Genomic DNA, 24,912 nt, shown 5'->3' on the forward strand with positions numbered 1-24,912 from the left:
GCCTTGACGTATGCCCAAGGCGCGCCGACGCCCAAGTCGGTCTTTACACCTTTTGAAGTAGGTCCTGCTTCGGACATGCCCGACACTGATATGGGGGCCGACGACGACGACAGCGCTACTATGTAGAAGACGCAACCGAAGCGTGCATAATCATTATATACCGCGTCTTTTCTTCTACCATCGCTCGCACAAGATCATGATACAACATGGATTCGCATATTATAGCTCATTCGATGTTGGTGTACTAGTACTAGTAGTCTTCAACTTAGTTGGTGTCGTTGCCGCCCTTTCTTCGTCCTACATACCATACTACGTGTACGTACATGGAAGGATGGAACCTGCTTGTATGAGGAACTAGATAGTCCCTGTCGAGAGTGAGCGCTGCATCGTCACGCTGAGCTGGCGCCACCTACGTTGGCACCATCGACTTGTCCTGATGCTACGCCTCGAGCGTCTCGGTGCATGCCACGTCAATGAAGCCGTCGGTGCCACTCGAATCGGGACTCATTGGGCTTCCATACGCCATGTATCATCGTGTCGAGCAGGATGCTGGCCGAGCAAAGGACCCGAAGACCGAAAGCCTCCTGGCATGGACGGCGTCTCAAGCGTACGTCCAGCGCGCAATCCACGAAGAACTACGCAAGCAAGCCGCACGAAGTCGTCCGGTGCAGGCGTCCCAAGCGCGATCGCCCCGTCGTCGGCGCAGCCTACGTGTATATTAGAGCGCGCTCGTACTCGTTGATTGTACCCTACGCAGCCCTTGGAACGGGTCGAGTGCTGTATAGCTCGTGGAGTTGGATGGAGGTCGAGACGCAGCGGCTCGGCGGCGCTCTTTGGCCGACAACGCGCAGATGAATCAAAGCCTCGACGAGGTGGCGCAAGATGCAGAGAGAAAGCCACGGAGCGTCGGCGCCCGCGGCGCCGGTGGCGGTTCCGGCACGAACGAAGCGGCGCAGCACGTTCAAGGGCACCAAGCGTCCGTAGTTGCAGCCGCAGACATATTTGAGGGGACATCGCGCTGCTGGACGATCGCCAAGAGGATCCGGCCTGTCGACTACGGCGCGGAGCTGCATCATGCCGAGCCGAGCCGATTCGAAGAGTACTCCCTTCTTCCCTCATCCACGATGAAGAAGGGCGTCCGAAAGAACATTTCGTGGCTCCATCTGGCTGCATCGTATGACAACTCAATTCCGACCGAGCCAATGGCCTTGCCGGATTCAATACGTGGCAGTCGGAGCGTCAAGGTGTAATTCCTTCTTTGCGGCAGCGTTGCAACTATTTTCGCGCAAGGGTGCCGCACCTTGCCACGGAATGGACGACGACCCTCGCGAGGTCGCTCGGGACAGGTCCAAGGCCCAATGAAGGCCCAAGGATACCCTGCCCACTGGCTCATTATATAACCTTAAACTGTCACTTCGATGCAGTCGTGCGCTCACCGAGGCTACTCGTTGAAGCATTGCTGCAACACTGCTGCAAAGAAGGAATTTCTCTTGCGTGTATCCTGCAAAATGATTGGCCAAATCCCGCGTTCGAATGGCGCCCGGCGGGCCAGCCGGCGGGAGCTGCCGGCGGGCGGTACTACGAGGGAGGGCAGCGCTGGCAAGGACATCGTCAAATGCTACTGCACTAAGATGCTCGTCGCTGAGATAAAGGAGCGCATACCACCATGGCAGCGAAGGAGAAGATTTCCTCAGCGAGCACGGCGTGTAAGCTGCATGATTAGTCGACGCCAATGCATTCAACATGCACACAACTCTGTTCCATACATGGAATCTTATGCAAACTTCAAAGTCCTACGACTCGCGCCTTAGACCTTGATGTTGGGCTCCTTGATCAACGCCTTCTCGCCATACGACTGGTGCAGCTTGATCGCGACAAACGCCGCGAGCGCAAGCACGAACGACGCGATCTCCAAGCCAAAGCCCGCGCCGTACGAAACGTACCCGCCGAGCGGCTGCACTTGGCCGGCCCAGCAGCAAAACGCAATGAGCGTCGAGCCAAACGTAGCCAATGTAAAGATCGACGCAAAGGTCACAAAGCGCGACGTGGCCGCGCAGCACGTGACAAAGAGGACGAGTGAGAGGACGCTGAGGAGGCCAAAGGCCATGCCGAGGGTTGCAAACGCGAGCGTCACCTTGCCGAGGGACCCGCACGACTTGTCCATGAAGCCGTAGAACGCGTCCTTGTCCATGCCCGCGATGCGCGTGCTGATCATGGCCGTCGAGCTGTTGGTGTTCAGGTACTCGGAGCACACGTCAAGCCCGATCGCAATCTTGGTGACTGAGGAGCCGTTCATCTTGAGCTCGCCGCCGGCGCCGGCCGTGCGGTAAAAGCTAAAGCACTGGTCGAGCACGATGCCACTCGATCCAAAGTCGGCGTTGACGCAGTAGCCCCACACGCCTGTCGTAAACTTGACGTTCTGGTAAGCAGTCGCATTCTTGATGTCGCCGGGGATGACCGTGCTGGACCACATGGGGATCGCGAGCGCGATCGTTGCGAGCGTGAGCGCGGCGACGCTGAGGAAGATCGCAAGGAGCCCGGTCCACGAGCACGCCATCTTGCTCGATCGGTGGTGAAAAGCAAACTAAGATCTTGGGAGGCGTCGCTCGCTGAAACCGCCCGCGGCCTCTGATTGGTCCAATCTTTTCGAAGCCGATCAGGGATTGGGCGTTCGAAATTCTCCGGCGCCTCTTGGCCCAGCAGGCGCAGTAGAAAGATATGTTCTGGTCCCCCAAGGGCGTCGTGACGCTCGTGCTCTGCATCGCGGCCGCGGGCTTCTCGTGGACGCAGCTCGTGCTGCCGACGTGGCTCGAGTCGGCGACCGAGTCGGTGGGCCTCGCCAGTCACTGCGTGCGCGGCGTCTGCTACTCCTTCTCGCTCCCGCCCAACGTCGGCGAAATGCAGCGCTACGCTGGGAAGCTCTTGATCCCAGCCAATATGACGCTCTGCGCCGCCTATGCTGGCAAGTCGTGGAACGCCACGGGGCATATGGTTGACGGCGCGTTCCTCGAGGCGACGTGCGGCTCGATCGGGCACGCAGCCATGGCCATGTGCCTCATCCAAGCGATCCTCGGCACCTTCATGGTCGCTGCCTACCTCACGTGGACGTGCGCAGCGACCAACAAGTCGTGCCTCCTCGCGCTCTGCAAGCTCCTCGCGTTCGCCAGCCTCTTTGCGAACCTGCTCACCATCACGTTCTGGATGGTGCTCAAGTCCCGGCTCCAGACCCGAGCAGGCGTCAAGGACGGCCTCGGCTTCATCTGTACGCTTATCTCGGCCGCGCTCTTTGGCTTGTGCGTTGTCTTGATTGGCATGCTCCGGCTCCGCGAACGCCACGAGAAATCGCAGCGCAATTTGCTGCGCGCCAAGTCGTCGCTGCAGCAAAAGTCGATGGCCGCCGTGTAGCGACCTCAATGTACGAGTTGTCTTCGAAAGCCATACTTAATATACACTATGTACCCCATTCAGAGGCTCGAGCTGTCGTGGGCTGCCGGCTCCACCTTGGCGCCTCCTGAGATTGACAACGAGATCCGGATAAGAGGTGTCGTATGCGGACAAATGCGGGACCAATAGTTTGTATGGAAATGGCCCTGGCCAATTGATTTGGAGATTGCTCTCATGGCCGCCAACATGCTGCAGGTCGTCGCGGGGACGTACGAAGGGATGCTGTACGGCTGGGAGACCTCGATGGATGACCTCCTCGCCAAGAAAGCCAAGCTCAAGATGATCTACGGCTACCCGGCGCACACCGAGTGCATCAAGTCGATCGCGATGATGATGGAGCACGACGGCAAGACGCTCCTCACGGGCAGCACGGACGAAATGATCAAGTGGGCCTCGCATCTATCGCCTCGCCCTCTTCTCACGCTGCATATAGGATCTACAACGTCAAGCGCAAGGTCGAAGTCGGTATCCTCATGCAGCACAAGGGTACGCGCGACCATCTTGAACCTCGAGGATCTCATAGATGGATGGTGCATCAGGCGCCGTCACGTGCCTCGAGTACTATGGCAAGTCGCACGTGCTCAGTGGCAGCGCCGACAACACGATCTGCATCTGGCGCACGTCCGACTGGAACTGCGTCCATATCCTGGGCGGCCACAAGTAGACGCAACTGCCACGAACGCGCGTGGGCTTAGCATCGCTGTGTAGGGCGCCCGTCAACTCGATCGCCGTGCACCCGAGCGGCAAGCTGGCGTTCTCGGTCGCGCGCGACAAGACGCTCCGCATGTGGAACTTGGTCAAGGGCCGCTCGGCGTACATTCGCCGCCTCGACCAGGAGGCCTCCGAGGTGTTCCTTTCCCACGACGGCAACCGGTACGTTTTCCTATATATCTCTACGACATCTTGCTCATGCCTCTACCTAGGTATGGTCTTGTCATGGGCCGCGATGTCTCGCTCTTTGGCGCTGCCAACGCCGATGTACGTCCTTCATCCTTGCTCTTCGCTTGGCTCATACCAACTGCATCCTAGCTCCTCGCCGTTCTCGAGCACAAGAAGAAGGTGAACACGGCGGCGTTTGCGACCACCGACCTCGTCGTCTGCGGCCTCGACGACGGCAGCTTTTACATTCACCGCGCGTCGGGCGGGTACGCGCTCGATCGTGGATCCACGATGCTCAAGTTGCGTGTTTTGTAGCGTTGTCGCCGAAGTCAAGCACGCGTCGCTGGACGCACGCATCCGCTGCATGCAGATCGTGGCCAAGCCCGATGAGACCGCGCTGCCGTTCATCGTGCTCGCGACGTCCAAGGGCGTCGTGCAGGTGTGGGACCTCGCGGACTTTGCGCTTGACGGCAACGACACGGTCGCGGCCAACGCCGACGTGCAGCCGATCGTCTCGACCAAGATGTATGGCTCGGCGCTCGTGACGGCGCTCTCGGCGTGCAAGACGTCGCACGCGCACGGCGATGAAGAGGTGCCCGAGCCTGTCGTGGAGAAGAAGCCCAAGGCCAAGAAGCCGCAATCGACCAAGGACATTGTGCCCACGGTCGTCGTCGAGCACGAGGTCTCGGGTCTCTCCAAGGGCCAGAAGAAGAAGGCCAAGCGCAAGGCGGCGATGGAGGCCGAGGCGCCCAAGGAAGCGGCGGCGAAGGACGAGACGGCGGCGCCCAAGAAGAAGAACAAGAACAAGAAGGCCAAGAAGACGCCCACGACGTCGAATTAACTATCTCTAATACATGTAGACTCTGCTCCCATGGGTTCGCATGACCCGAAGCGCGTCGTTCCGGCGGAGGATCCTCCGCGTGCCACGTTTCAAATCCGGCAAGGCCATTGGCTCAAATAACACGCCAGGTTTCGATATCCTGTCAAAATGCATACGTGGATCCAAACCTGTAGAACACAATACGTCAACTTTGGGAGGGTCATCATTTCCGATCTTGCCGGGTTGAAGTTGTCGACGCGCCATGATGCCAACGCTCCTCCATGACCTCCTCCACTTCCTCGGGAACATGCTGCATGGAGTGGTAGACCACGTCGGTCGCTTGCTAGGCAACGCGCCCGCGACCCTGCTCGAGGACGACGCGGTCCTTCCTCCCCCGCTCGACCCACCGCCATCGTCGTCGCTCGACGCACTGCCATCGACCTCGCTCGACGCAGCGCCATCGTCTTCGCTTGACGCGACGCCATCGTCTTCGCTTGACGCGACGCCATCGGCCCCGCTCCGAGAAGACCTCGTCGCCACGATCGACCGACTCGCCTCGGACACGAGCACGACCGTGGCGAGCGCTGCGGAGCGGGCGCGTGCTGCGTATGGACCGACCCCACTCGTGTCTGGGCACCCTCCTCAGCCCCCTCCGACCTCGTGGACGTGCACCTTTGCAGAGCCGATCGACGTCTGGGTCCACGACGTGGCGCGGCAGCTCATCGAGCACTGCAACATGGATCCTTTGCTCACGGCATGCATCGATCTGGCGGCCGTCGACCCGGGTATCGCGCGGCAGTGTCTCATCGTCGGCCTCGCCGAGGTATTGCAGGCGACGCCTCAAGAAGCCACCGGCATCCTCCACACCATCTTAAACGCACACGTGCGAAACGGGCAGGTCTTGGTCGAGTCGTTCCTCCGCGCGGCCCGCGTGTTGGACCCGGCGCAGCTCCTGCCGTGGCATCTTCTCATGGAGTACGCGCTGCAGTGCAACATGCCGTACTCGGTGCTCCAGTGCGTCGAGCGTGCGGGCGCAGGCGATAGTCAGCATTGGGCTATGGCCGCCTTCAACGCGATCGGCGACACCGCATGCAAGGCCAACGCGTACTGGGTCACAGTGGCGTCGACACCGCCACTGCAACTGCAACTGAGTTACGCCAAGGCTCTGGCAGACTTGAGCCAATGGTCGCTGCTCGATCCGCCGAAAGCCACGAACGACTCCTTGGTCGCCCTCGAAGCGGGTGACTACACACGCGTGGCGTCATTGGCCAAGCTGCGCATCGTGCAAGACGGCATGCTCGAGCCAACGATCGCGGTGACCAAGGCGGTGCTGGACCAACAAGATCTCATCAAGATCGCAGACGTCAGCGCCAATCTTCAGGTCCCGATCATGTGCATCAAATGTAGATGGCTCACCCGCGCATGTACATGTAGATCCAAGGGGACGGGCTGGCGCTCGTCGAGCGTTGGAAAGAAGGGCACAAGCAGCATTGCGACGAGCCCCGCGCTCTCCTGCGGTGCCTCGCGGTCGAGCAGCGACTCCTGACCACCCTCAAAGCCTCTTTGCAGACTCGGGCGGAATGGTTTGTGGAGCGCGTCGCCGTCGCGCAGCGGGATGCTGCTCCGCACATCGTCGCCGGCGTTTTCGCCGAGCTCGAGACAACGCTGCAGCTGCTGCCCGGTGCCTCGGACGTGCGGCTGCTCACGAAGCTCGTGCAGAACGGCTTGGCCGAGGACGATCATCTCTCGACCGTCGACTGGACGGCACAACCCGGCGCCGGCGGCTGGACAGCGTTCCAAGCCGACGCTAATATGTCGCTGTGGGACCTGGCGTGGAGCCAGCTCGAGAACCCGACCGACAAGCGCGCGGGCAAGGTCTATTTGGCACTCGCCAAGGCGTGGGACAATCAAGGAGCACCCGAACTGGTCGTGCGCGCGCTCGAGATGTATGCCAAGAGCCTCCGGTACAAACCCCAGATTGTGTATTGTGTACCGAGGACATGGTGTGCATAGGTGCACCGGGGCGTCCACCTTCGACTTTCTCGGGTTGTGATTTCAGCACCGCTGCGACAAGGACGTGGCCAGCGCCATGCGTCGGCTCCTTTTGGACACCGGCACCCGCGTGCCGACGGTGGCTTTGGTGCCGCACACGCACGCGATCGCGGCGCAGTTTCTGGCTGCGTTCAAGCGCAACGACAAGCCTTGCTGCCACCTGCTCGGCGACTTGCTTGTCCGCATGTGCGTCGACCACCCGTACCACGTGGCGCACGTCATCGCGCAGCGGCTTTTTCGAAACTCTCGGGAACTCCAGAGTTTCACGCAGTGGCTCTTCGAGAACCCCCGCGACTTTGTCGGCCGGCGCATCCGCCAGCAGTCGGACCGCGCGGCTCGACTCTTTGACGCAGCGTGCAAGCTGGCGGCGAGGACGTCGGCGTGCTGGAGTTCGTCGCCAACGCCGAGCCGCTGGTGACCCATATCTGCGAGAGCCAGAGCATGCTTAACGACTGGTTCGATCGATGGGAGAGCGTGGACATCGATGCGCGCCTCAAGATGCTGGCCGATGGCCCCATCACGCTCCCGCAGTGGTTCCTGACAAAGTTCCCGGACCCGTATGCGTGGTACGACCGTTCTTTTGCGCATGCAACGACCAAGTTGTGGGGTGTTGTAGGTACCAAAGCCGCCTCCAGTACACGCGCACACTGGCGTCATCGTCCGTGCTTGGCGTGGTCATGGGTCTCGGTGACCGCCATGCCGGCAACTTTCTCCTCAACACGATGAACGGTGGCGTTGTCTACATCGATTTCGGCATTGTCTTCGACCACAACTGTACGTCACGATGACATACATGTACCACGATGCATGACGTGATATGCGTATAGTCGACGGCGCGACGGAGCACATTGAGGCCGTGCCAATTCGCCTCACGCGCAACCTCGTTGCCGCGCTTGGGCCGAGCGGCGCGGGCGGCTTCTTTGCCATGGCGTGCGCCGAGACGCTCGAGGTACACGCCTTGCATGAGGATGACAGCTGACTTTTGTGTGAGCGTAGGTTGTGCCAGCACCACGTGACGATGCAGCGCCTTCTCGCGGTGCGTCTTTTCGTTTGCAAAAGCTCATTTTACGAGCAGCGGGTGATGTAGAGCGACCCGGTCGTCGCGCCACAGAGCGTGCCATACACGGAGGCCCGCTTGAATACCATCATGCCGCTTCGCAACGTGTCCATCTCGATGACGATGATCGACGACATCATCGCGGCGGCCACAGACCCGCAGTCCCTGGCGGTCATGCCCTCGAACTGGGTTCCGTGGTTTTAGCAGCCGCAGCTAGCGCTCGCTCGTTTTCCAAGTTCGGAATTCTCAATACATGCCATTGCATTGCAGTCGGTGGTTTGAGAGAGATGCACTCGCTCGTACAAGTGCATATCTTGCAGGACGCGTGCCATTGACCACTGCTTCCAAATTGGTGACTCGCATTTAGCTCATGCCTTTGCATCGTTGATGGGACCCGATGTGCTTGACAGAGGTCCCTCTTGCGTCGGAGCATGAACAAGTACCATCCTAGTAGCGACATGAGCGCAGCTTTGTTGCACTCTACGCCATCGGGCTTACCGCTAACGCGAATGAGAAATGAGATGTCGGAATCGGGTGACGACATGCATGCAAAGTCGATGGCGCGTGGATATGACGGCTGGACGATGCGAGGCGAGGAGGTTGCATGCAGCAGCGCAGGTCTGTATGCAATCGACGACAGTTCCTGGTAGGTCAATCCATGAGCCCACACAAGGTTCATCCTGTCCTTGAGCTCAAGGATACGACGGTGTACTCGCAGCATCGACGCGCGGATGTGTCATCCCCATCATGGCTTGGCGCCATATCGACTTCAACCTTTGATAATCGATACCTGTGTAAATAAGATATCCCGCATGTATGTATTCTTGCCGTATTGGTAGAAAATGATGCAAAAAGCGAGAGCTTGAAACCTGTCAGAATGCATCGGCGCAAACGAAGGCCATTGGCCAAAATGAACCGAGGGCCTATTCGCCGTCGCCAGTCAAAATCCAACGAACGCCCTCGAGGAAGCAAGCGCCATGGACTCCTGGGGTACGCACGCGCCTCCTGCGTAGACGACGATGGCCTCATGCGACCGTATGTAGATGATGAAGAATTCGAAGTGCCCACGTACGCGACTTTGGCCATTGGCGGCGAAGCGGCGGCTAATGGACTCGTAGGTTGAACGACAAGAAGCCTGTCGTCGCCAACTGGGACGACTCGGAAGAGGAGGAGGAAGAAGTCAAGCCCGTCGTCGCCGCCAAGCCGGCCGCGCCCACGGGTCCCCTCAAGCCCAAGCAGCTCAAGAAGATGATGCTCAAGGAGCAGGAGGAGAAGCACAAGCTTGAAGTCGCGATCGCCAAGGCCCGCGCCGAGGAGGAGCGCCACATGACGGCCGACGAACTCAAGGCCAAGCAGCAGCGCTCGATCGAGGAAGCCGACTTTGAGAACACGCTCGACGCGTTTGGTTTGAGCACGTCGAACGCGGTCAAGACCAAGGTCGCGAAGGCCGGCGACCTCGAGACGGTCGTCTCGGACATGAAGCTTGTGACGCTCGCCGACCACGAGGACCTCGGGTCGCTTGTCGGCAAGCGCCTCGTCAACTCGGTATGCCTCCATTCTTGTGGGGCTTGCCCCTCATCCCATCGCTGTCTAGAACGCCAAATACGTCGTCGAGTTTATGAAGACGCTCATCTCGCACGCGTCGACGAACCTCACGGCCAACGACATGAACGACCTTACGACCATCATCAACGTACGTCGACCTCGCTCGATTCTCTCGAGAGGCTCATGCCTGTGGGATGCTGCGTAGGTCATCAAGAACGAGAAGATCCAGGCCGCCAAGCCCAAGGGCAAGAAGAAGAAGGTCACGGGCAAGCAGGGCTACGCCAAGGTCGAGCGGGCGACGGGCGGCGCCGGCGCCGGTGCCAACGTGGAGGACTACGACTATGGCGATGACGATTTCGATGATTTTATGTAAACCTACAAACCGCCTTTTGCTACCATACTCCGATCGACTAACTAAACTCTTGCGACGACAATACTATAGTCGATCCCACTATAATGGGGCGAGGCTCGTGCTCGAGGTCTAGTAGACTATCGGGTGTTGTCAGGAATATATAAATATAGAGAGCCGCCATGGAGACGGCAACATGCTACTACAACGGCGACGACGCCTTCGACCCGCTCCTGCAGCATGAGCTCGCGCTCGAGATGACGAGTGCAAACGAGCAAGAGACCCAGCGAAGCGCATGCGATGACGCGCAGCTCACGGCCGTCCTTCTCCGCGTCAACCACGCGTGGCTGCACGCGTTCGCGTCCCATCACGAGCGGCCGTGTCTCGCGGACGAGCTCGTGTCGCGCGACTCGGTCTGGCTCAACGACTACTTCCAGAAGCTGCGCGTGCTCCACGACCCGGCGTCGTCGCATGCCAAGCTCATTATGCAACGGCTCCAAGAGTCGAGTCGCCGGCAGCAGCAAGCGACCGCGTACGTCCACGATGGAAGCGACGCGAGCCGGCAGCTGGTCGAGCCATTAGCGCTCATTTTGCACTGCACAACGCAAGACCGCTTGCCCGAGCCCCGCCTCGTACGATAAACTTCTTGCGACCTCCATCAAAAGCGCACTCCCAACGACAGCGTAGGTGCCCTTTCTGCGCGAAACAACGCTGTACTTGGAGAGTCCGGCGCTGATCGCGCGCGCCAACGAAGCAGGTGCGCTGGCTGCAACACCATGTGCTGCTCAGTTCGATGGGTAGCGCTATCGACGCCGCTGTACCGGCTGCTCGTCGTGCGGCAGAACACCGAGGCGCGCATGCTCCTCGTGCGACTGCTTTTGACGCTGGCCCAAGCCGACGCGACGGCCGTGGTCCGCGGCTGCACCATTGGCGGCCAAGTAGGCAATGACGCAGGGTGTACGCGGTGATGGTATCCTTATCTGTAGGGCCGCGCGATGCTGCCCAATATCTTTATCCAGACACTGCCCAAGCGCCATCCCGAGTGCATCGAGCTCCAGACGACCGCCGTCCGGCTCTTGCACATCTTTGACGTGCGCAAGAGCTCGTTCTTTCTCGACATTCCGTCGGCCAAGAGCTTGCATCGCCCGAAGGCGCTCTCGCCCGTCGTGCTGGCGGCGCTGCCTGTGCCAACGTTCTCGCTGCCCGACGACGTACGCCGTCCGTCGAGTCCATACAAGGAGAGCGTGCGGCCAAAGACCCACACGATGCCACGCCGGCGTCCATTTCCGTCGCCAACACCGCGCGCGGACGTTGAAGTGCGCCGGCCGTCGACGCCGCAGAAGCTTGCGCCGCTCGAGGCCATCGATGCGCGGCTCGGCGCCTTCGACTTAACGCCGGGCGAAGAAACCGGTGTCCGTGCACAAGCCGATCCCGATGCCGTTTCTCGACACGCCGCAAGCCGAGGATCTGCCGCGGTCGTCCATCACACCGACGACGCGCCAGCGCAAGCCCGAGCTGCAGTCGGTCGCGAGCTTCGAGTGGTACTGGCGCACGCTGCCGCCAGGCCACGCCAAGCTCTCGGACTACGCCAAGCTCAAGGCCGTGTGCCGCGCCGCCGTGTCGCAGCACAAGATTGGCGACCTCGAGCGCGCCTCGGAGCTCTACGCACTCGCTTTGCGGCTTCCAGAGCCGGTCAACGTCGAGACGGACGGGACGGCACCGCTGCGGGTCGCGCTGCTCGTGAACCTCGGAAGTGCCCACCTGGGCCTGCGGCAGTGGGAGACCAGCATCACGACGCTCCGGACTGCTATCGTGGCCTGTCCCGAGCATGTCATGGCACACTACACGCTCGGCATGGCGCTCGCCGCCAGTGGGCAAGTCCGCGAGGCCATCTCCGAGCTTCAAGCTGTCGCACCGTTGCACTCGCCGGTGCTGCACCTCTCATGTGATTTTGTATTTTTATTCTTTTTTGCCAGGCCAAGGCGCAGCTGCGACGCCTCGAGGGCCGACGGCCACGCAAGGCGACCGCGTCCACAGCGACGTTGCGCTCGGCGATCGGCCGCATGGCGACGCAGGCTGAGGCGCTCGACGTGGTGTGGGCGACGCTCTTCCGGTGCCTCGACAAGTCGCGCTGCGGCGTCGTGAGCGTCGAAGGCTTCCGCGACATGCTCCACTTGGCCAGCGTCACGTTGACTAAGGACGAGTGGCGGTGTCTCCTCGGGCACGTGGCGCACGAGCACGACGCCAACTACATTGTGTACGCACGCCTCGCATCGGACGTGATGCTGCACCGCCCGGCACCGCCGTCGCCCGTCGACAAGGTGTGCTTCAACGGTCTCCGCCGGCGCACGGGCATGGAGCGCCTCCGAGTCTCGCTGCACTTGCTCGCACAGGTACCACCATTCTACCATACCTCTACATACAAGCAAACGTTTGCGGGTTGTAGCGCGAGGCCAGGGCGTTCTGCGGCACGGTCTCACAGTGGGCGCGCTTTGGCGTCGACAAGACCATCGATATCACCTCGAAAGCGCCGCCCGTCTCGTCGACGTGGATGCCATTCGTTGTGCACGTTCCGCCGTGCCCGACGTCAGTGCTTTCGACGCTCGCAACTGTCCTTGTCGCCCAGAGCACGGCCAAGGGCGTCGCATCGGCCCACCGCGCGATCCGGCTCCGACGTCTCATCACGCGTAAGGTCGTTGAGACGTTTGTGGCCAAAGGCGTGGTCTACGCGATCGCCAGCACAACCAAGCTCCTCCATGAGATGCGCCACCGGCTCGCGACGACCAGCGCGGCGCACGAGGTCCGCGGTGGCGTCGCCTTGTACTCGCTCCGGCACCTTACCGCCGCCCACGCCCACGCGCACGTGCATGCAAGAGCGCAAGCCAAGACGGCCCTCGAGCGTATCGCGAACCGCGCAACTGCCGTTGTCGCCATGCGCGCCGGCGCCACGTTTGATCTTCCGACCTTTGGCGCCCAGGCCAAGGTGATGGCAGCGCGCTGGCGAAAGACAAGCGGCGCACTAAGCCAAGTGGCCACAGCAAGTCGCAAGCACTGCGTCTCGTGGGTGCACGCCGGCGGCTCGCTCCACGACATTGCGACGCTGGCGACCCGACAGACGGCGCGGTTCGGGAAGCAGCACCGGCGGCTCGTGGCCGTCGCCGACCACGCGACGCAGATCGTAGTGCAGCGTCGTGACGCAGTGGGTATCGTCGCGACTCGGGTCGTGCGCGCGAAAATCGCCTATTACACGGTCTTTCATGCGCTGCAGACAGGCCTCTCGACGGTCTCGGGCGCACCGCTGCCCGCGTACGACCTGCCGTGGATGTTTCGCAAGTACGAGATCCTTCCGAACGACGAGATTGAGCTGCCCGTCGAGGAGCCGACCGAGCAAGTGGCAGCAGAGGCAGGCGGCGTCGCGCCCTGGCACACGGAGCGCACGACTTTGTAGCTAGTCGAATGAGGTAACGCGAGAAGGATGTGAACGCATCACCAACTCTACGCGCGTCGTTGCCTTCACTGTGCTCAAAAGCGCGAATGGCGAGAGCGCAAGACGGATAATCCGTGGACGCAGAGTCGCCGTCCGCGGAATTATCCTCACCGTTGCCAACTTCAACCCAGAGACTTCAACCTGCCGATTCCGCCATCGGATGGCGTAGAAGTTGGCGGGTCTGTCGCGTGCTGTCTGCCTTCCGCCGCCAGAGGCCGTGGCCTTGCGCTGCGTCCGTGTCTTCTTCTGCTTGGTGTGGAGGCGTGGATACGTGTACCCCGGGGTGCGGTTGCCGTCAACGGCGCCGCGTGGCGATCGTGGGTGCACCACGGGACCCTTCACAGCCATGTATACCCCGGGGTGCGGTACCGTGTCCCTTGGGATCTTGCGGATTTTTACTCTCATCACGCGAATGATGCGCCGACGTCATCGACATTTTAATGCAGCGCGGTCGCGGATTGGCCGAAAGTGCCGCTCAGCTTCAACAGGCTGGATTGCGTCAAACAGTCCACGGATGCCGACGGCGAGTGTTTTTAGCCCGGGGGGCTTATACCGCCATATACAAACACCAAGTACACGCGAATCCACGGTGCATTTTTTTATTACGTGCAACGGGCAGCATAATAATAAAAAAGTATCTTTTTGGCGTGGGAACTTGCTACCAATTGGGCGAATAAAATGCGCGCGCTGATAAAAATAGCACCAAAACGAAAGCCGTCCACTTTTCCTTTTCGCCTCTGATGCTCACGACGACGACCCCCGTGCTGACGGCGCCCAAGCCCCTCGCGGTCGGCAAGAAGCCGCAGAACCCGACGGCCAAGTTTGTCATCGGCGCCGGCGTCGCCTGGTCGTATGAGCTCGCGCTCGGCCACTTCTTCGAGTTTATCAAGGTCATGAAGCAAACGCAAGGCCACAAGTCGTACCTCGAGCTCGGCCGCGAAATCACCAAGGCCAAGGGCATTTACGGCATCTGGGACGGCTTTTTTCCGTGGGGCACGGTGCAGGCCATCGCGAAGGGCTCCGTCTTCTCGTGGGGCCAAGCCTTTGCGCGCATGCAGATGGTGCCGCTGGTGAAGCAGGGCACGCTCAGCGACCGCACGGCCGAGATCATTTCCGGCGGCTTTGGCGGCGGTGTCCAAGGCATCTTTCTCTCGCCGACGCTGCTGTTGAAGACGCGCGTCATGACGGACCCGGTGTTCCGCAACAAGATGACGGGCTGGGAAACGTGCAAGAAATCGGGCCAGGTCGGCATGAACGTCATTCGCCACGAAGGCATTTCGGCGCTCATGAAGGGCAGCATCGTCTTCTCGCTCAAGCGCGTGGCCGACTGGTCGACGCGGTATGCGTTCTGCGTCCTCACGGAAGAAGCGCTCTTCAAGGGGGACGACCCGAAGAAGAAGCTCACAGTCACCGAAGAGCTCGCTTCGTCGCTCATTGGTGGTACCCTCTCATGCATTGCGACGCTTCCGGTCGACGTCATGGTCGCCCAGATCCAACAGGCGTCCAAGGCCGGCGCCAACGTCGGCATCATCTCGACCTTCAAGGACGAGTACGCCAAGGGCGGCATGAAGCGCCTCGTCGGCTTCTCGATGGCCGGCTTTATCCCGCGCTGCTTGCACTGCGCGTTCACGACCATGGTCATGAAGACCGGCTGCTCGGTCGTCTACGACATGTACGAGCAGTACACGGACGCCAACTAAGTATATGATGATATCGTAGCGTGATATCAAGTAGTCGTAGTCAGTTTTGTAATTAACTTCTTCCATCATGCCTGGAACGCTGGTGGCAGGAAATCGCGGTAGTTGGCTAGCACGTCGTCCTCGCGCGCTTGCATGACCTCGTAGTCGGCGTCGTTCTCGTGGTCGTAGCTACGACAGCACCCAAGATGAGATTGCACGGTGTCGACGCAGCAAAGCTACCCGATGAGGTGGCAGAGCCCGTGGGCCACAAGCACGGGCAAGCGGTCGTCCAACGTCGTATCTATGACCCAAGTGAGGCGTTGTCGACTCGACGTGCATGGCCACGCACCGTGGTGCTTGCAGAACGACTGCACGTACGGGATGCCGATGAACATGTCACCGAGGTACCGGTCCTCTTCCGTCGCGACGGACGGCAACACGCCGGGCACCGCGATCTGCCACCCAAGAGAAGCGAAATTCATTAGCAAGAAAGGCGAAGTGTATTACCTTGTAATTGGGAAACGAGAGGATGTCCGTGGGCTTGTCCTTCTTGCGCGTCGTGCGGTTGAGGTACTGGATGTGCTTGTTGGTCGTGAGGAGCAGACCGGCGTCCCTAGGCCATGCGCTGAAAGATCGTTGGCGATGGTGACCATGGCTACCATGGCGTGGCTGACGACGCGTTGAGGTAGCGCAGCATCGCGTTGAGCTGCGCGTTCAGCTTGGCCGTCGACAGCGGCAGCTTCCCGCGGAAGTCGCGCCGGAGCTGCGCGTTCACAATCACCATGGCCACGCAAACTGGCGGTTTTTTATTTTATTTTATTTTATTTTTTAAAATAATTCAAAATGCCCAAGTTGAAGTTGCACGAATCTCGACAAGGATGTCGATCGTCGGCGTACCACCACCGCTCGCGCTCGCGCCGGCGCGAAACGCGGATTCTTGTGGCCACGCGCTCACCTCGAGAGCGCAATGCGATGTCCGACCAGAAGAACCACCCCAAGACGAGGATGTATATCTGAGAACTAAGATGTTGTTGAGCAACTAAGATGAGGCCGAAGCTACTCGCGGTCCGCGACGCGCCGGAGGTTGATGTTGACTCTGGCGTGCGCGATGTAATCTGCGAAAGCGTCGACTTCGGCTGGGATGTGCGTGTGCTTCAGTGCTTGGGTGCACGCCGCAAAGTCGTCGGGAAGCTGGTCGGTGACGAGCGGGACGCCATGGAAGCATCGACGAGCTTCGCCACCCATGACAAGGATATCACCTACTTACGCATGAGCTAAATTGTGTCGGACGCGTCGGTGTACCGCTGCGCAGCCAGAGCGCTGTCGGCGTCGTCGCACGCGTCAAGCCGCCTTGCAAGTACACACACTGCGTGCCGAGGCTCAGCGACACGATTGGGTTGACCATGTCGAACTCGGCGTTGTCCAAGTGGCCGCCCATGCAGGTCCCGGCCGGGTAAAAATTGACGATGCCCGACTCGACGTCCTTCCCGTTAACGTAGCTTGTCATCGCGTACACCTCCTTCACGAGCTGCTTGAGCTCCTCTGGCAGCGGAGGAATGTCGGGGTCGGCCACGTACTCGCGCGCTGTCCAGTCGTAATGGGCGCCAATGTTGGCCCAGCGCAAGGCGTGGAACGCCTTCCACGCTGGCCGCCCATGCGTCGTCGCGTCTTCATGCCATGCGTCTTCCCAGAGCCTCGTCGTCGCAGCTCGATCGCCCGTGAGGTTGGTCACATTGTTATAGGGCTGTTGCGAGTGAGCTCGTACGGCGCGGAAGGCCCACTCGACTTGGGTCGTGATGGGCATGGCACCAGTAAGCACCATCATGCCGCTGAGCCCTTCGATCTCGTAAATGTAGGCATCGCGAGGGCTAAGGATGGTGTAGTCGAAAGCGAGCGCCTCGGAGGACGGCGCGCGGCCACGGAGGCGAGCCATATTGGCAGCCGAGTTGGCGTCCTTGGCATGGACGTCGATGACGCCCGAGAAGTCGACGCGGTCGGTCTGCCGATGGGCATCATGGCGACGCTGGCGTGCGTTCTTGTGGTCGCTACTCCGATGGCGGTATTGCTTCTCGAGCGGCCGGAAGCGGTCGACGACGTCGCCCGTGCTTGCTGCCCGCATTATATTCGGCACGACATGTTATATTCGGCAGAAGTGCTGGTGGCAACTGCCTTCAATAACGGATACTATACGAACTTATCCGGTCAGAGGCAGCCAAGATCGCATTTCGGGAATCGCGCGCGAAGGAAGAAGCGGCCGAGAGGAAGCGCGGGATGTCACGGCAGGTCGTATCGCTATCGCAGATGCTGGGGCACGACGGAAGGTAGACGCGGGTATGCATGAGGATGCATGAGGTCAACGGACAATGCAGGAAGCGCGATGGGCATGGCGCAGCGCTGCGGCCGCCATCGTACCGCGGGACGACGCCCCATGGAAGCGGCCATGCACCGAGGAGCAATAACCACATGCAGCCCGTCTTCCGATCGACAGGTACTCCATGCAACCTCAGCGGTATGGCTCCAAGCACGTCGCAAGGGTATCGACCGACTCAACCTCCGATCCAAGACGACTACGGCTCCCAGCGTCCGGAACGCCCATATCGGCTGCTTGGATCAGCGTATTCTACGTTGTAGGCTACACGGGGGCCTCGCAGGCGACGAGCTACACGTCCGAAGAGCCACAAAGCCTCTCCCAAGCGACGACGACATTTGCCTCGGCGAGCCAGGACGAGGTAGGCCATGACCAAGTGCGTGAGCTCTGAACGTCGAGCAGATAGTTCCGCTGCCCGCTCTGCTGCACTCTCGATATTCACGTATGCTCATGAGCATGACGGACGCCCAACGATCGACCATCTCGCACGCGACCCCCTCCTCTACGTCCGCTGGTCCAGACCCCGACGCAAGAAGTGCTTGCTCCGCTTCTACCGAAGTCGACGAGGTTGCTTTGGCGAGGGCCGAGCAAAAGAAGCGGAAACGCGATCAGCTTGACGCAGAGAAGCAAGAACGACGTCATGTGAAAGAGCAGCGCCGCATCCAAGCAGAGACCGAGAAAGCCGCCCGACGAGCATTGAAGCAGACAATGGATGACGAAAAGCGAGCCAAGAAGGAAGCGCAAGAAGCAGCGCGGCGTTTGCACGAGTCGACCCAAGCGGAAGCCAAGCTGCGCCGTCGTGGCGAGAAGGAGAAGCTGCGACTTGAGGCGCTCAAGAAGGCTCAAGACGACGCGGCGGCAGCCCTCTTGGGCAAAGTCGTTCGTCGGCAGGAGAAGCGCCGGATTGCGACCGAGCATGACAAGCGACTGCGTGCCTTGGAGTCAATGTTGCATGCAGCGGAGAAGAGTCGCACCGAAGAGACGAGGCGCGCGTTGCGCATGGAAACCCAAATCAACACGCTCGCTGCAGCCGTCGAGCGGGCGCTTCTGGAGGTGCATCCGGAAGGATGATGTTCATTCGCTGTATCTAACCCCTCTTGCAGAAAGCTGGACTGGCAGAGACCTTGATGGACCAGAAGAATGCTCTTGCCGCGTGCACTTCGGACCTCCAGAAAGCAGTTCATAATCTCGTCAGCGCCAACGCCCCTACGAAGCGCCAGGTGCAAGTCGAGTCGTTCACCCCGGTGGCGCCTACTCCCAAGCCCCAACGTCGTGCACGGTCGTCTGCGGTGCCAAACGCTGACGGTCCGCCGACGTTGCGACGGTCGCTTCGCATGGCACAACGTGTGAACCGCGCCTTGGTCGTGGACCCGCCCGACGCCGTCGTTCGTCAGCCGCCGCCGGCCGAGGCGCCTACCGACATCGACTATGGATGCTTGATCGCACTGGACATGATCGAGAAGGCGCGGGCGAAGAAGCGGCGAAAGGAGGTAGCACAGGAGTACTGATCGTTGTAACAAGACACGCTTCATATTCTTACGGGCGGCGCACGGGGCCGTGCCTGCATACCTAGTCTTGGTACTTGATCTACATAATGCAGCATGAGCACAGGCCTGATGTATGCTAGAACGCACCGGCTTCATGCCAAGCCACGGGTCCTTGACGAGCGCCGCGTACTCTTCCCGGATGGCTTTGCACGCGACGAAGTGGTTGACGCCGTTCTTCATGTAGCACTCGGCGACTTCTTCGCGGAGGAGCTTGACAGTCTGGTGCGAGATCATCTTCTCCTTGGCGAGATCCTTCTTGGCCTGCATGAGCATCGCGATGTCCACCGTGCCCGGGCGGGGCAGCACCACTTGACCGTTCTCCGCCATTAAAAACGCAAATAAGAGCGGAGTGGCCCGCGCCGGATAAGAAAGCGAAGGCCCCCGGCCGCACAGCCGCCAAACCATTGTATCATCCGCTTCTCATTTGCCTTTTGTATCGGACTTGGTATTTTTATTCCAAGCGTGCACCATCCGCATACGACCCGTTGCCGTCAAGAGCAAGCGCCGCCACGCTGCCAGCACAGACGCCAGGTAATCGTCCGCAGGCACGCTCATGCTGGCGCTGCTCTCAAGGCCATGAAGATACCAGGCCAAGTCGAGAATGCATACTATCATGCAGCAGGAAGCCGCGGGCGAATGTTGAGCTGCTTGTCATCTGCGGCGTCGGAACGATTGCCGGTACGCCTTCAACTGCATCTCGCATCGCCCCATTGCTACGAGCGATGGACCAAGCATGACTAGCGTGCTGCACTACGGGTGCTATAGCAGGCATGGTTGGTTCTACTCATTTTTTTTTTTTTTTTGGGTTCTACTAGTCTGCCATGCCCGTCACCGCGTTGGCAAGATCGCGTATCCGAATACGGTACGGATACCAAAGCACAGGAAGATCGGGGTCTTGCAGTTGACGATGGTCCGTCGGAAGCAAGCGCGGCCAAGGGGCCCGAGACATGGAGACGACGACGCGCCCGCGAAAGCCTTGTCGTATGCTGGCTGGCCGCGCGCTGCGAAGAAGCGCCGCCTGGCGACGATGCCCATCCGCGTCGACGTGCCGATGCACTCGGCACCGAGCGACCTCTGCATCCATGTTGCAGTGCCACCGAGCAGCAATGTCCCGGGCCGCGACGCAACAGCGGACCACAGCGCTACGTATCGCCTCAGCCTCGTGCAAAGTGATGCGCGAAACGGCGTGTACGACACGGTGTGTCTTGGCGATGGCGAGCTGGTCGAGACAACGGCCGTGGGCCTCTCGCCGCCGATCCTCACGGCGCTTGCCCACGTCGCAGCCGCCAACTACGTTTCGGTCGTCGTTTCGATGCACCCTACAGTGCTGCACATGTACGTGCACATGGACGCCTACGCGACGCGCAAGCAGGCGGTGATGGTTCAGCACATGCGTCGCTTCATGGCCTGGCTCCTCCTCGCATCGAGAGACGAATGGTCGTACCCATACCTCTCCGAGCTCGAGGCCATGACGACATTCGCCGCTCCGCCGCTGATACACCCGTCGCAGCTACTCGAGCATATCGTGCCATGCCCGTTCTCGGCGGCGGGCGACGCCTATGTCCCGAGTCCGTATCTCCTTCCGACGCTGCGCCGATACCAGCGCGCCGCCGTCGCATGGATGCTGGAGCGCGAAGCTGGCGCCGATCCCAATGTACGCACTCCATTTACTCGTCTCGTAGTCCTCATGGCGTCTAGGGTGCGCTTGCTACGTTGCAGACGACGTATGCCACGCACCTCGGGACCTCGATGGCGTACGACCCCTTCGCAGCCGCGTTCGTCACGCCGGGCACAGCACCGACTACCTTCGTGCACGGCGGCGTCCTTGCCGATGAAATGGGCTTGGGCAAGACGCTGCAAGTGCTCGCGTGCATCTTGTCGCACCCGTGCTTGATGCCACTGACCGTGTTGGCGGCGGCGCCACCACGCGCGTGGCCGAGTAATGACGTGAGCTGCGTGTGCAACTCGAGCGCGATGCACAGCGCGGGATTTGTCCGCTGCACATTGTGTGGCATTCTCCAGCACCGCATCTGCACTGGCGCGGACGCTGACGAGACGTTCCACTGCGAAGCGTGCTTGCGCGTCGCCCAGCCGCTCTGGCACACCAAGACGACTCTGATCGTGTCGCCCCAGTCGATCCACAAGCAGTGGGAGGCCGAGGTGCTCCGGCACACGACGCCTGGCGCCGTCACCATCTACGTACGCTTGCTCTGTGGATACGAGGTGTGATCGAATACGGTGTCTAGTGCTATAGCGGCATCAAGGCCATGCGGGCGCGTCTTCGTGGACCGTCGTCCGAGTGGCAGTACTGCCGGGCACCGGTCCTCGCTGCGTTTGACCTTGTCTTGGCCACGTACCATACTCCTGACGCTATCATGCACCGACACGACTGTCGACATGTAGGTACGAAGCGCTGCGCGATGACGTGCACTACATTCGGAACGCCGACGCCCGACGTTTGCGCCAGGCCAAGCACTACCGCATCGCGGCGAGTCCGCTCACGCATCTCTGCTTTTGGCGCGTCTGCCTCGACGAAGCACAGCTCGTCGAGAGCCAGCAAGTATCCATCGCTCTACTATCTGAGATCTGACATGGGTTCTAAATCGGACGTAGACGCAAGCGGCCGTGATGGCGTCGCATCTCTCAATGCAGCACCGGTGGTGGGTCACCGGCACGCCCTTTGGCAAGAGCATGGCCGACGTGCACGCGACGTTTGCCTTTCTGCGCGTCCCGCCTTTGGACGCCAAGGAGATTTGGCGCCAGCTGACGCCGCATGACCGCCTCGTGAACGCGCTCCAGGCGCTCGTTTGGCGCAACCGCAAGTGCAATGTCGACGATCAGATCGTATTGCCGCCGCAGACGACGCGATTCCACTGGCTGGAGCTCTCGAGCATCGAGGCGCACTTCTACGAGACACAGCACGCCGCATGCACCCAGTACGCCCCTACCGCACCGACATTCTGTCCAATGTCAAGACGTAGGAGCTACGCGGTCGGCGACGATGTGACACCCGGTATGCTCCAGACCCTCTTGCGCTTGCGCCAAGCCTGCTGCCACCCGCAACTCGGCGCGCACGGCATCCGCATGCTCCAGTCGGGCGGGCGTGTGCTCACCATGGACGAGATTCTGGACGAAATGCTCCTTTACGTACGCTAAGCTATTGGGGCTAAGTGTCTTGATGGCATGTACACTATTAGGCAACGCGGGCTTGCGAAGACGCGCAGCGGCTCTGGATCGCTGCGACCAACGGCCTCGCCGGCATCGACGCCATTGAGCACGACGCGGGTGCCGCCATTGCGCGCTACTGCGACGCGATAGCTCTTGTGCAAATCCACTGGAAGGACTTTCGGGCGGACGTGCTGCCGCGACTGCACATGGCCGTCAACCTCGAGCGACGGCTCGTCGATTTGGTGCCTGCAGCATCGCCGACTGCCGATGCGTCCGTGTCTCCGTGCATCAACGCCAAGGACGAGCACGGCCTTCCTTCGCTTGCTTCGCTGCAGGCGTGCATGCGCCCAGAGCGGCGCGAAGACGATGGGGTGCTGGCGTGTCTTGAGGCGAATCCGTCAGTCGTGTCTGCAACAGCAACGGCGCTGGCTGCGTCGGCACGCCAACTGGAGCACTACTACTTGAGCACAGCGACGGCGCAGCACGACGCTGCCCAGCACAAGTACATGCAGGCACATGGCAACGTCGACGCGCGTCGCTTCTCGGCGGCACCGCTGGCGACCATTTCAAACGCGCGACTGGACCGGCTTTGCGCCTCGTGGCTGGGGCGTTCGGACGGCTACCAACGATTTGCGCGCAAGTTTACGTCGACCGCCGGGCTCGTCATTGTCGCGTCGTCGGCGCTCGAAGACTTTGCGAGACGCCGTACTGAGATGCACGACGCGCTGGTCCACCTCAGTGCCGCCACGCCATCCCCACGTGACGTGGCACGCTCCGGTGAGCACACTTGTGCAAAAGATGCAAAGGACGAACGCTCGACAATGTAGGCAACTGCCAACGCTGTCGGCAAGACCGGTACGGCCCCGTGTGCGACCACTGCAAACTGCAGCCGTCGCTCGATTCGCTGCAGGCAACGCTCGTAGACGACGGCGACATGGCCGTGCTCTTGCAGGTGCTCGACGAGATGCAGCATCATGACAACAGCCTGCTCTCTGCTGTCCGCAAGGAAGTGGCGTGCGCCGCCAAGCTCTGGCAAGCGCAGCATGCGCGGCTTGGCGGTCTCGACGAACTCGCCATGGCCAAGACCACCATGACACTGTCGACCAACGCCAACCACGGGACGGTATCCACACCGTCCGCTGTGAACTTTCATTCACATCATGGCACTCTGTAGGCGATCAACGAGCTCCACGCGTACGAGCTGCCCGGAAGGCGGGTGACGCTCGATGTGGAGCGCGCCGACGCCCACGCGACGCTACGTACTGCGCTCAGTCAGCTCCGGTACCTTCGACACCTGCAACAGCACCGCGTGACGTCGTCCTCGCGCCGCGACGACTGCGTCGTGTGCCACGAGGAGCTTCCGATCGAGCACGCCATGTGGTCGTGTGCTCACGTCTTGTGTCGTTCGTGCACGCAAGCGATGATGCGGCCGGCGCGACGCGCGCTCTGTCCGACCTGCCGCTGCCCCAGCACCGCTGCGTCGATTCAACTGGTTCGAGACGAGCCGCTGCGCATCGGTACGCGATTCTCCAACCTCAAAACGGTTTTGAGACTGGCGTTTGAGATTGAATGGGGACGTATAGGACCCGAGTGCGGTACCAAGGTCGACAGCATCGTCCGCTGCATCCGTAGTCTGGGCGACGTGCGCGTACTTCTCTTTTCCCAGTGGCCGTCCATGCTGCGCATTCTCTCGACAGCCTTGCAGGAGGCCGGCGTCCACTGCCTTTACCCCGAGACTAAGAAGGACTTTGAGAAGGAACTGCAAGCGTTCAAGGCATCGACGACGTCGGCGTGTGTGCTCGCATTGCCTTTTCGACACGGCGCCAACGGCCTCAACCTCGTCGAGGCGTCGCACGTCGTCTTGGTCGAGCCGCTTCTGAACGGGTCGGTGGAGCGGCAGGCCATTAACCGCGTCCATCGTCTCGGGCAGGAAAAGCCGACAACTGTTCACCGCTTCATTGTGCAGCACTCGATTGAGGAAGGGATTTTGGCGCTGCAGGCCCGCGACGCCAACACGCCGCTGCACGCAACCGAGGTGGTCTCGGCAACCGACTGGCGCCTCCTTCTACAGCAGGTGAGTCGCAATCGATGGATATTTTGATCCTCATTTGGTCGTAGGAGCATGCCGAGATGAACGACGGATTCTGGTCGGCGCCGATGGGTGGTCCGACGCGCCAGCAAGTCAAGGACCGCTTGGAACGCGCGAGATCGTTTGAGCTGCGGGCCACCGACGCCCGCCTCGTCGACGAGCCAACGCTCGTTGTCTGTGGCGTATCGGTCAACGTGCACGTCGCTGCGCAGCTGCTACGAGGTACGCCACGTGTCAGCATGGTCGTCAAGCATCTCTTGGCGGTGTAGACTGCAGCGCTGTCGATGAAGACGATGCTGCGTTGCTTGCGGTGCTCAAACAGCGTCTACGCGTCAAGCTACATGCGCTGGGCTTCCCAACACCCGAGGTTGTATCGTCAAATGCTGTCCCCGCCCAAAACGCCGGGCCGGATCGCACTTAGCACGATG

The 24,912-nt window shown here is 60.8% G+C and overlaps 14 protein-coding genes across 15 annotated transcripts; 10 read left to right on the forward strand and 4 right to left on the reverse strand.

Moving 5' to 3' along the window:
• Nucleotides 1-1,737: 1,737 nt before the first annotated feature.
• Nucleotides 1,738-2,572, reverse strand: SDRG_06978 (hypothetical protein). The gene has a single exon (XM_008612793.1). It carries the CDS (start codon nt 2,555-2,557, stop codon nt 1,808-1,810), a length of 750 nt encoding a protein of 249 aa, XP_008611015.1. The 5' UTR covers nt 2,558-2,572; the 3' UTR covers nt 1,738-1,807.
• A 118-nt stretch (nt 2,573-2,690) lies between these two features.
• Nucleotides 2,691-3,463, forward strand: SDRG_06979 (hypothetical protein). The gene has a single exon (XM_008612794.1). The coding sequence runs from the start codon at nt 2,719-2,721 to the stop codon at nt 3,403-3,405; it is 687 nt and encodes a 228-aa protein (XP_008611016.1). The 5' UTR covers nt 2,691-2,718; the 3' UTR covers nt 3,406-3,463.
• A 137-nt stretch (nt 3,464-3,600) lies between these two features.
• SDRG_06980 (hypothetical protein) lies at nt 3,601-5,197 on the forward strand. Its single transcript, XM_008612795.1, has 7 exons — nt 3,601-3,830; nt 3,878-3,930; nt 3,984-4,104; nt 4,153-4,317; nt 4,368-4,422; nt 4,474-4,589; nt 4,639-5,197. The coding sequence occupies exons 1-7, from the start codon at nt 3,619-3,621 to the stop codon at nt 5,162-5,164; spliced, it is 1,248 nt and encodes a 415-aa protein (XP_008611017.1). The 5' UTR covers nt 3,601-3,618; the 3' UTR covers nt 5,165-5,197.
• Nucleotides 5,198-5,405: 208 nt separating this feature from the next.
• Nucleotides 5,406-7,196, forward strand: SDRG_06981 (hypothetical protein; the record flags this gene model as incomplete). Its single annotated transcript, XM_008612796.1, has 3 exons — nt 5,406-6,524; nt 6,578-7,107; nt 7,157-7,196. The coding sequence occupies 3 exons, from the start codon at nt 5,406-5,408 to the stop codon at nt 7,194-7,196; spliced, it is 1,689 nt and encodes a 562-aa protein (XP_008611018.1).
• A 36-nt stretch (nt 7,197-7,232) lies between these two features.
• Nucleotides 7,233-7,613, forward strand: SDRG_06982 (hypothetical protein; the record flags this gene model as incomplete). The annotated part of the gene is made up of 1 exon (XM_008612797.1): nt 7,233-7,613. One exon carries the CDS (start codon nt 7,233-7,235, stop codon nt 7,611-7,613), a length of 381 nt encoding a protein of 126 aa, XP_008611019.1.
• Nucleotides 7,614-7,636: 23 nt separating this feature from the next.
• Nucleotides 7,637-8,456, forward strand: SDRG_06983 (hypothetical protein; the record flags this gene model as incomplete). Its single annotated transcript, XM_008612798.1, has 5 exons — nt 7,637-7,761; nt 7,812-7,969; nt 8,023-8,144; nt 8,202-8,231; nt 8,283-8,456. The coding sequence occupies 5 exons, from the start codon at nt 7,637-7,639 to the stop codon at nt 8,454-8,456; spliced, it is 609 nt and encodes a 202-aa protein (XP_008611020.1).
• Nucleotides 8,457-9,173: 717 nt separating this feature from the next.
• SDRG_06984 (hypothetical protein) lies at nt 9,174-10,197 on the forward strand. The gene is made up of 5 exons (XM_008612799.1): nt 9,174-9,242; nt 9,296-9,320; nt 9,371-9,797; nt 9,847-9,945; nt 10,003-10,197. The coding sequence occupies exons 1-5, from the start codon at nt 9,230-9,232 to the stop codon at nt 10,168-10,170; spliced, it is 732 nt and encodes a 243-aa protein (XP_008611021.1). The 5' UTR covers nt 9,174-9,229; the 3' UTR covers nt 10,171-10,197.
• Nucleotides 10,198-10,328: 131 nt separating this feature from the next.
• On the forward strand, nt 10,329-13,594 carry SDRG_06985 (hypothetical protein; the record flags this gene model as incomplete). The annotated part of the gene is made up of 7 exons (XM_008612800.1): nt 10,329-10,778; nt 10,834-10,903; nt 10,948-11,084; nt 11,133-11,556; nt 11,606-12,075; nt 12,123-12,539; nt 12,593-13,594. The coding sequence occupies 7 exons, from the start codon at nt 10,329-10,331 to the stop codon at nt 13,592-13,594; spliced, it is 2,970 nt and encodes a 989-aa protein (XP_008611022.1).
• Nucleotides 13,595-14,349: 755 nt separating this feature from the next.
• Nucleotides 14,350-15,440, forward strand: SDRG_06986 (hypothetical protein). The gene has a single exon (XM_008612801.1). The coding sequence runs from the start codon at nt 14,374-14,376 to the stop codon at nt 15,331-15,333; it is 960 nt and encodes a 319-aa protein (XP_008611023.1). The 5' UTR covers nt 14,350-14,373; the 3' UTR covers nt 15,334-15,440.
• SDRG_06987 (hypothetical protein) lies at nt 15,399-16,096 on the reverse strand (the record flags this gene model as incomplete). Its single annotated transcript, XM_008612802.1, has 5 exons — nt 15,399-15,501; nt 15,553-15,613; nt 15,662-15,767; nt 15,820-15,925; nt 15,972-16,096. 5 exons carry the CDS (start codon nt 16,094-16,096, stop codon nt 15,399-15,401), a joined length of 501 nt encoding a protein of 166 aa, XP_008611024.1.
• A 222-nt stretch (nt 16,097-16,318) lies between these two features.
• On the reverse strand, nt 16,319-17,441 carry SDRG_06988 (hypothetical protein). Its single transcript, XM_008612803.1, has 2 exons — nt 16,615-17,441; nt 16,319-16,571 (listed from the first exon to the last, which is right to left on the reverse strand). Exons 1-2 carry the CDS (start codon nt 17,429-17,431, stop codon nt 16,369-16,371), a joined length of 1,020 nt encoding a protein of 339 aa, XP_008611025.1. The 5' UTR covers nt 17,432-17,441; the 3' UTR covers nt 16,319-16,368.
• Nucleotides 17,442-17,545: 104 nt separating this feature from the next.
• On the forward strand, nt 17,546-19,245 carry SDRG_06989. Of its 2 annotated transcripts, XM_008612804.1 has the most exons (6): nt 17,546-17,633; nt 17,682-17,800; nt 17,846-17,893; nt 17,944-18,041; nt 18,083-18,733; nt 18,784-19,245. In XM_008612804.1, exons 1-6 carry the CDS (start codon nt 17,584-17,586, stop codon nt 19,186-19,188), a joined length of 1,371 nt encoding a protein of 456 aa, XP_008611026.1. In that variant the 5' UTR covers nt 17,546-17,583; the 3' UTR covers nt 19,189-19,245. The 2 variants fall into 2 exon arrangements, with proteins under 2 accessions (XP_008611026.1, XP_008611027.1); XM_008612805.1 differs by having other exon boundaries at nt 18,083-19,245.
• SDRG_06990 (hypothetical protein) lies at nt 19,161-19,587 on the reverse strand. Its single transcript, XM_008612806.1, has 2 exons — nt 19,315-19,587; nt 19,161-19,267 (listed from the first exon to the last, which is right to left on the reverse strand). The coding sequence occupies exons 1-2, from the start codon at nt 19,552-19,554 to the stop codon at nt 19,250-19,252; spliced, it is 258 nt and encodes an 85-aa protein (XP_008611028.1). The 5' UTR covers nt 19,555-19,587; the 3' UTR covers nt 19,161-19,249.
• A 534-nt stretch (nt 19,588-20,121) lies between these two features.
• SDRG_06991 (hypothetical protein) lies at nt 20,122-24,775 on the forward strand. The gene is made up of 11 exons (XM_008612807.1): nt 20,122-20,881; nt 20,926-21,426; nt 21,474-21,580; nt 21,631-21,787; nt 21,841-22,163; nt 22,209-22,374; nt 22,425-23,172; nt 23,223-23,536; nt 23,570-23,912; nt 23,979-24,469; nt 24,514-24,775. The coding sequence occupies exons 1-11, from the start codon at nt 20,135-20,137 to the stop codon at nt 24,751-24,753; spliced, it is 4,137 nt and encodes a 1,378-aa protein (XP_008611029.1). The 5' UTR covers nt 20,122-20,134; the 3' UTR covers nt 24,754-24,775.
• The last annotated feature ends 137 nt before the right edge of the window (nt 24,776-24,912 follow it).

The sequence above is a fragment of the Saprolegnia diclina genome, assembly GCF_000281045.1.
Source record: "Saprolegnia diclina VS20 unplaced genomic scaffold supercont1.19, whole genome shotgun sequence".
NCBI lineage: Eukaryota > Oomycota > Saprolegniomycetes > Saprolegniales > Saprolegniaceae > Saprolegnia > Saprolegnia diclina.

Coding starts and splice junctions, on each gene's coding strand:
- SDRG_06978 (XM_008612793.1), bottom strand. CDS start 2,557: ATGGCGTGCTCGTGGACCGGGCTCCTTGCGATCTTCCTCAGCGTCGCC.
- SDRG_06979 (XM_008612794.1), top strand. CDS start 2,719: ATGTTCTGGTCCCCCAAGGGCGTCGTGACGCTCGTGCTCTGCATCGCG.
- SDRG_06980 (XM_008612795.1), top strand. CDS start 3,619: ATGGCCGCCAACATGCTGCAGGTCGTCGCGGGGACGTACGAAGGGATG. Junction 3,831..3,877: donor AGCACGGACGAAATGATCAA/GTGGGCCTCGCA, acceptor CGCTGCATATAG/GATCTACAACGTCAAGCGCA. Junction 4,318..4,367: donor CTTTCCCACGACGGCAACCG/GTACGTTTTCCT, acceptor GCCTCTACCTAG/GTATGGTCTTGTCATGGGCC.
- SDRG_06984 (XM_008612799.1), top strand. Junction 9,321..9,370: donor GAAGAATTCGAAGTGCCCAC/GTACGCGACTTT, acceptor ATGGACTCGTAG/GTTGAACGACAAGAAGCCTG. Junction 9,946..10,002: donor ACCTTACGACCATCATCAAC/GTACGTCGACCT, acceptor GATGCTGCGTAG/GTCATCAAGAACGAGAAGAT.
- SDRG_06986 (XM_008612801.1), top strand. CDS start 14,374: ATGCTCACGACGACGACCCCCGTGCTGACGGCGCCCAAGCCCCTCGCG.
- SDRG_06988 (XM_008612803.1), bottom strand. CDS start 17,431: ATGCGGGCAGCAAGCACGGGCGACGTCGTCGACCGCTTCCGGCCGCTC. Junction 16,572..16,614: donor AGCGCTCTGGCTGCGCAGCG/GTACACCGACGC, acceptor ATGCGTAAGTAG/GTGATATCCTTGTCATGGGT.
- SDRG_06989 (XM_008612804.1), top strand. CDS start 17,584: ATGTCACGGCAGGTCGTATCGCTATCGCAGATGCTGGGGCACGACGGA. Junction 17,634..17,681: donor ATGCTGGGGCACGACGGAAG/GTAGACGCGGGT, acceptor CGGACAATGCAG/GAAGCGCGATGGGCATGGCG. Junction 17,801..17,845: donor GCCCGTCTTCCGATCGACAG/GTACTCCATGCA, acceptor GCACGTCGCAAG/GGTATCGACCGACTCAACCT.
- SDRG_06990 (XM_008612806.1), bottom strand. CDS start 19,554: ATGGCGGAGAACGGTCAAGTGGTGCTGCCCCGCCCGGGCACGGTGGAC.
- SDRG_06991 (XM_008612807.1), top strand. CDS start 20,135: ATGGTCCGTCGGAAGCAAGCGCGGCCAAGGGGCCCGAGACATGGAGAC. Junction 21,427..21,473: donor CTGGCGCCGTCACCATCTAC/GTACGCTTGCTC, acceptor TACGGTGTCTAG/TGCTATAGCGGCATCAAGGC. Junction 21,581..21,630: donor TTTGACCTTGTCTTGGCCAC/GTACCATACTCC, acceptor GTCGACATGTAG/GTACGAAGCGCTGCGCGATG.